The 6,648-nt window shown below is 44.2% G+C and overlaps 1 protein-coding gene across 1 annotated transcript in view; it reads left to right on the forward strand.

Moving 5' to 3' along the window:
- Positions 1 to 6,648, forward strand: part of Tbc1d30 (TBC1 domain family member 30) — an 86,540-nt gene that overhangs the window by 4,065 nt on the left and 75,827 nt on the right. Inside the window, exon 2 of the mRNA XM_029542571.1 lies at positions 372 to 536. Within this exon, the coding sequence (XP_029398431.1) occupies positions 372 to 536 (165 nt within the window). The remainder of the gene's footprint in view (positions 1 to 371; positions 537 to 6,648) is intronic.

Raw genomic sequence — 6,648 nt, forward strand, 5'->3', positions numbered from 1 at the left:
AGAGAGAGAGAGAGAGAGAGAGAGAGAGAAAGAAAGAAAGAAAGAAAGAAAGAAAGAAAGAAAGAAAGAAAGAAAGAAAGAAAGAAAATGTATACCGGGAGCTGGTAACAGTAAAAGTAGGAGTCTTTGCTTACTTGTTATATTTTAGCATCAAGGATAACATTTATCTTATAAAATTCATCTTATGAGCAAAGCCGGAGATGAATGGGTGGTTGATTAGACTAGAATCTCTTAGCTGAATCGCATACATGTTATCTGGGATGAAAAGCTAGAATTAGTGGATTTACATTCATTTTCTAGACCTATACCTTTTGACTAGCAGTGTACTTGGGATTTACATCCCTCTCAAGGGATTTATTCTTTCCTGGTAGACTCCAGTGAGCTGAAGACGGTTCTTCGAGAGCTAAAGTACAGGATTGGCATCCAGTCTGCAAAGTTACTCCGGCAGCTGAAGCAGAAAGACAGGCTTCTGCATAAAGTTCAGAAGAACTGCGACATTGTGACAGCGTGCCTGCAGGCTGTGTCACAGAAGAGAAGTAAGTCCAGGGGTTTTGTGTGTGTGTGTGTGTCACTGACTGGCAGTGAACCTGCAGCAGGTACTGCTTTGCCCTGTTTGGAAAAGTCCAGGAACTAACCAATCAACCAGCATGGCTTTTCATCTTTAAATTTAAAATGAATGCTTGATGTCTAAAGGTAAGCCCTGACTTTATTACTCAACCAGTTGAGGTCACATTTCACTCTGACAATGGTTATTTTTTTTTTATTTGATACTCAATGGCTTTTAAACAGGCATCAAATGGATGTAACTTAAAGTAGTGTCCTTGTTCCTTTGATCTCCATGCTCTAATGATTAAATAATTGGCCTAACCAACAAGAGCAAGAGCCGCTTACAGCCTGCTCTGAAACCCAAGAAGGGCAAAGTGTCTGAACAAATGAAATCCTTGTCTTGAGCTACTCACTTCTAGCTGAAAGCTGCCCAGCTTGGTTAATTGAATTTTAAGAAAATTTGTTCAGTTCCTGATCCATCTTAATAGTGAGATACTGAATCTTGTGAATGAATTTTGTAATTCTCCATACGGTTGCATTATGCCGTATTCTGCTAACATGTCCCTGTTTTTGTTTTGCATCCTTTTTGTTAACACGCAGCATGGCAAAGCGGGGTTCAGGTATGGCAAACACAGGTGTACGTGTCCTTCTGAAAAAAATGCCTGGGGTGGTGTCTTGGGTGCATGTCAGAGCTGCTTTTTCTCTGTCACATTTTATATGTAAAGCAACAGATCAACATTTGTTTGTTTGTTTTTTTTTAATTCCCAAATTAAGATGTGTTGTTTTCATGAAACATTATCCAGGGCTTGACTAGTTTTCAGTAATGACATTAGCAGCTTAAAATCCCAACAAATTACCCCTTCCCAATACACTGCTATTTACTGGCCTGAACTTACCTATGGTTTTGAGATATAATGCATAGAAAGCCAAACATTGTTTATCGATCACAGTGGTGTGATGGTGACCCGCACCAAGGGGCACACAGTCGAGTAGACCAACTTTCCTCTAGTTGGGCACTTATCTGAAGAGCTAGAGAAGGATGAAGGAAGTGCGTGCGTGTGTGTGTGTGTGTGTGTGTGTGTGCATAGACATGCATGCATGTTGGCACGCATCACACATGATAGCTTTTCATGGATTCTGACTGATTCAAATGTGTTAAGTGAAAATTATTTCTCCCTTCTACTATGAGAGACTAGCTTTGATTTTTTTCCTTTCAATTTTGCTTTTAGTCTGCTTAGCTATTAGCTTGTCTGCACGAAGTTAAAAGCATGGGGTTTTGCTGTGTGGAAAGGCATGGGGAAGGTGGAGCAGCTGAGAGGAGGCGGGGCTTGGTGGACTTTGTATCTACAGGAGACTGATTCATGTTAGACTTTAGATGCATTTGATTGACAGAAAGATTGGCATTGTGTCTTTTAGACAAATGTGCCCACTAGCACCCGACTCAATGTGTGAATCTCTGAATGTATCGTCCTGATGATGTATTTTAAATATATCTCTTCAACTTTAGCCAGGTTTTAATTTTCATTTGTGAGACTACGGGGCTGTTCTGAGCCTTTCCCAACAGGTGCAATTCTTTCCTTGGTGGTAGAAATACTTTAGAGTTACAGAAGTTACAATGGCCAACTTCCAGTACCTCACACTCTTTCTAACAAAGTCAATAGCAAACTCACGTAGAATTCTAAGAACGGAGATTCCCCGCCACACAGAACATCTGCTCTCATTTTAGCAGTGCCTGGCAATGCCATATTCAAATGCAGCATGTTGACTTGTTTTATTAAATACCAAAGTTGGAGCTGTGGAGGTGGCTTGGTGGGTAAGAGCTCTTGTGTGAGGACCTGATGTGTTTGGATCCCCAGAACCCAGGTGAAACCAAACAACGGCTTATACTTTATAGTGTCTTGCAAAAGTCTTATGGCAGTGTCTTAATTACTCTCCCATTGCTGTGAAGGGATACCATGGCCAAGGCATCTTAGAAAAGAAAGCATTTAATGAAATGGGGGGGCTTCCTTACAGATTCAGAGGCCGTCATGGTGGGGGAGGGTTGACAGCAGGCAGGCAGGCATGGCATTGGAGCAGTGGCTGAGAGCTTACTTCTGATTCACAAGCAGGAGGCAGAAAGGGAGGAAGACAAAGAGAGGGGGGTGGCGAGGGGGAGAGAGGCAAACTGAGACGGAGAGACAGACAGACAGAGACAGGCAGAGCTAGAGACAGGCCGAGGCAGGTGGAGATAAAGACAGACAGACAGAGACAGGCAGAGATAGAGACAGGCCGAGGCAGGTGGAGATAAAGACAGACAGATAGGGACAGGCAGAGATAGAGATAGACAGACATACAGGGACAGACAGATAGACAGGTAGACAGACAGACAGATGGACAGATAGACAGACAGGGCCTGGCATGGGCTTTTGAAACCTCATAGCCCACTTCCAGTGATATGCTTTCTCCAACAAGGCCACACCTCCTAATCCTTCTTCAATAATTCCCCATCCACGAACTAAACATTTAAATATATGAGATGGTGAGGACCATTCTCATTCTAACAGCCACAGACAGCATCTCTTCATTTTACAACTGAGCTGGGAGTAAGACAAGCGTGACCTGCTAAGTATGGCAGGTAAGGGTGGTACCTGCCTGTCCTCCCGGCGCTCAGTAGCCTGAAGCAGGAGGATCAAGATTTTGAGGTCAGCTTGGCCTATACGACCAGCCTTTAATCTCAAAAAAATCCAGCAGGCAAAAGGAGCAGGGTCAATCATTGTCTTAGAGAAGAATGTATTTTCCTTCCATATCACTTAAGGAGATCTTTTTTTAATAACCATTTTAATACTAACTAAAATTAGCAGCAGCAGCTGCGATCATTTATTGAGCACATGCCTTATGCCCAAGTTTTACTTTCCTATCTGACAACAGCTCCTTCAGGCATACTGTGTTGGGATTCAGCAAGTTTAACTAATTGGCCAAATGTCACCTTGCTGAGGGATTGGGAAAGAACCGAAAGACAGGGGTCTCAAAAGTCCACATTTTCCAGCATAAATCACAAGTTTAGCTCTGGTTTTCCCCTGTAGCTCTGCAACATTGTTGGAGTATTGCTGAGTTTTGTAATGTGCAGAAAACAAAATGATTCCCGGTTTGTCACAAGCACTGCTTTAGCACAGTCTGCACAGGAAGGAAGTGTTTATCTTGGCTAAATGATTGTATTGTACAAATGTAGTTTGGCGTGTGGGAAAACCCACTTAAAGGCTCAGACAATGAAAGGAATTAAAGGGACGTTGGGCTAGGAGGATCAACACTTGGAGGTGAGACCATGTTACCCACTTGAGACCCAGACTCAGAATAACAACATAAAACCTCCCTCAAACTCTGAACAAGCAAACAAAACATAGCAAAATAAAAAAACAAACCATACCAAACAAAACAAAACAAAAAAGTGATTCAGGATCAGTATTTGTCTGATAGAAGAAGATGTTTCCCTCCTGTATTCATCTAAGAATGGGCCGTTGAGATTTTTTTTTTAAATCTGTTTTGCTCAACCCCCTTCTCCTGAAAGCAGAATCCATGTGATTAGCACCACATGGCTTTACAATCTTCTGCTTAGATGTGGTCAATGCCAGTGAAATGCCATTACGAATCAAGTGATAAAACATGGCTGTGAGTTTAAAGGTGTGATAAGAGAAAACACGAGCTAAATATAAATGTAGGCAGTCATACGGAAGCCTTGCCAATACACACGGGGTTCCTAGACAGCTGGCAGCCTTATTTAAGAAAAGCATCCACTCTGACATTCTACATTTTCACGGTTTCTTAGAAATATTAGCAAGGGCCAAGGTATCTTGTCAAAACGGCTAGAGTCCTTTGTGTGTATATGTGCAGGTGTGCAGGTGTGTACTTGTGCAGGTGTGTGCATGTTGTGCACATGTGTGCCTGTATGTGAAAGTCACAGGCCAATTGGTGGGAGTTGGTGCTCTGTCTCTAACTCTGTGGGACCAGGGGACTGAACTCAGATGGTCAGGCTTGGAGGCAAGCGCCTTGGTCCATCCTAGAAGCCTGGACGCCTTCATCCTCAGAGCCATCTCATTGGATGCCGTCATCCTTGGAGCCATCTCATTGGATGCCGTCATCCTTGGAGCTATCTCATTGGACGCCTTCATCCTCAGAGCCATCTCATTGGATGCCGTCATCCTTGGAGCTATCTCATTGGATGCCTTCATCCTCAGCTTGTCTTACTGGATCAGGGTCGCCGCACCATGTATGGATTTCCTCCTGTGGCGTGGACATGCAGCATCCACAACTAGTTAAGACTGTGTGGGTTTCATTTGGCTGGTTACTGATGTAGCTTGGCACCTTTGCATGGTATTACTGGCTGTTCTGATAGTATCTTATATGAGGTGTCCGTTTCCCTTACTGGGCAATCTGACACCCACTGCCTCCCACCCACTGGCTCCAGAAGCTTGTACAGCACCTTCTGGACCATGAAAGCTGGTGGGCAGGGAGGAAGCATCCGGCCACTTCCAGCCTGATTGCTCTGTATGATCTTGAACTTCGGATCCTCCCATCTCTACCTCCCAAGTGCTGGGATTACAGGCATGTACTGTCATAGCCAGGTTATGTGGGGTTGCAGAGCAGACCTGGGGTGTCATGAGTGCTAGGCCAACACTTTTGTGTTTTCTAAAAAGATAAGAAAGAAGGGATATGTGTGGTAGAGGCACGGTAAGGTGTGGGGGAAGGGGTTCCTCTGCGGGCCCATGCTGAGGCATCCCTTCCCACTCTGAAGTACCAGCCATTGGAAGGTATAGTATAGAATAGAGTTTATTCAGGGCATGGGGAGGGGAGTAGAGACAGAGAAAGGTGGGGGAGGGGGGCATGTTAGAGGAGTAGAGACCGGCCATGAGCATGTGGAGAGAGAAGGGGGGGAGGGGATAGGGAGAGGGGGAAGCAGGAGCAAGAGAGCAAGAAAGAGGAGGGGGTGAGCAGCCCCTTTTATAGTGAGTCAGGCACGCCTGGCTGTTGCCAGGTAACCGTGGGGCGGAGCCTAGACGAAATGCCAACAAACACCCTATCAGTTGAGCTTCTTTCTGAGCCCCTCAGTGACATTTCCGCGCAAGAGGCGCAGTAAATCTTGCAGTCAGCAATAAATTTAAGGCTGGTACTCTGTCAGTCCTGTATAAAAACATTTTTCCCTTCTTGTTCTTTAACCCCAATCTCACAAAGACATATTAGATGCTAGAAACTTTTGTTTTATTTTATTTTATTTGCATAGTGATGAGGATCGAGCTGAGCTGGGACCCCAGCCTAACATCTTTATAATTTTGTTGAGTACTCTGTTATCCTGATATAAGCCCACATGTAGTTTTTTCTTAAGTCATCACACTGCATAACAGTTTGGTATCCTAGCTTCATCACCTACTTTGTGTTTATAGGCGTAAAATTATGAAGAATAATTTGGGCGGTATTTTAGAGGTAAAGCTCATCAGTAGCCAAAGCTCACTCATTCAGTCATACACACGGGTCGCGTAGTATGACAAAAGGCTAAAGCGGTTTCACCGAAGGATTCACTTACTCCTTAAAATACGTTCTGCTACACAATGCACCACTATACAGGGTATAAGGAGTATTTAAGACACTGTTTTTATTTTAAGGAATAATGAAAGTCTACATGTACAGCTTTTGCTTTCCAAGCTTGAGTAACAGAAACTTCGAGGCCCCTGAGAAGCTCCCAGGTGCTCTCCGGGTGAAAGCTCTCTCCTATGAAAGCACGAATTTGCTTTTGTTTATACTTCAGCTTTTGGCTATATTCCCAAGCAACGATGCGGTTCTGAAATCCCGGGTAGCAAGGCCAAGCCTGGTTGTGAAAGGAGGGGTAAGGTTTCTATCTGAGGTAAAGCTCTCAGAAGAAGCCACAAGGCCTTCGGAGCCTGCTCTACTGTTGAGCTCCTGGGAGAATTCACATGCTGTCTCTTAGGGGAAATCAGAGGGAAAAGTTAAAAAATGACTTCTGCAACGCATATCCGGTTAGTTACTGAATGACCAGCCAGGTTGCCAGGGTTTGCTTGCTCTCTCTCTCTCTCTCTCTCTCTCTCTCTCTCTCTCTCTCTCTCTCTCTCTCTC

Source organism: Mus pahari, chromosome 9 (genome assembly GCF_900095145.1).
Source record: "Mus pahari chromosome 9, PAHARI_EIJ_v1.1, whole genome shotgun sequence".
In the NCBI taxonomy this organism is placed as follows: Eukaryota; Metazoa; Chordata; class Mammalia; order Rodentia; family Muridae; genus Mus; species Mus pahari.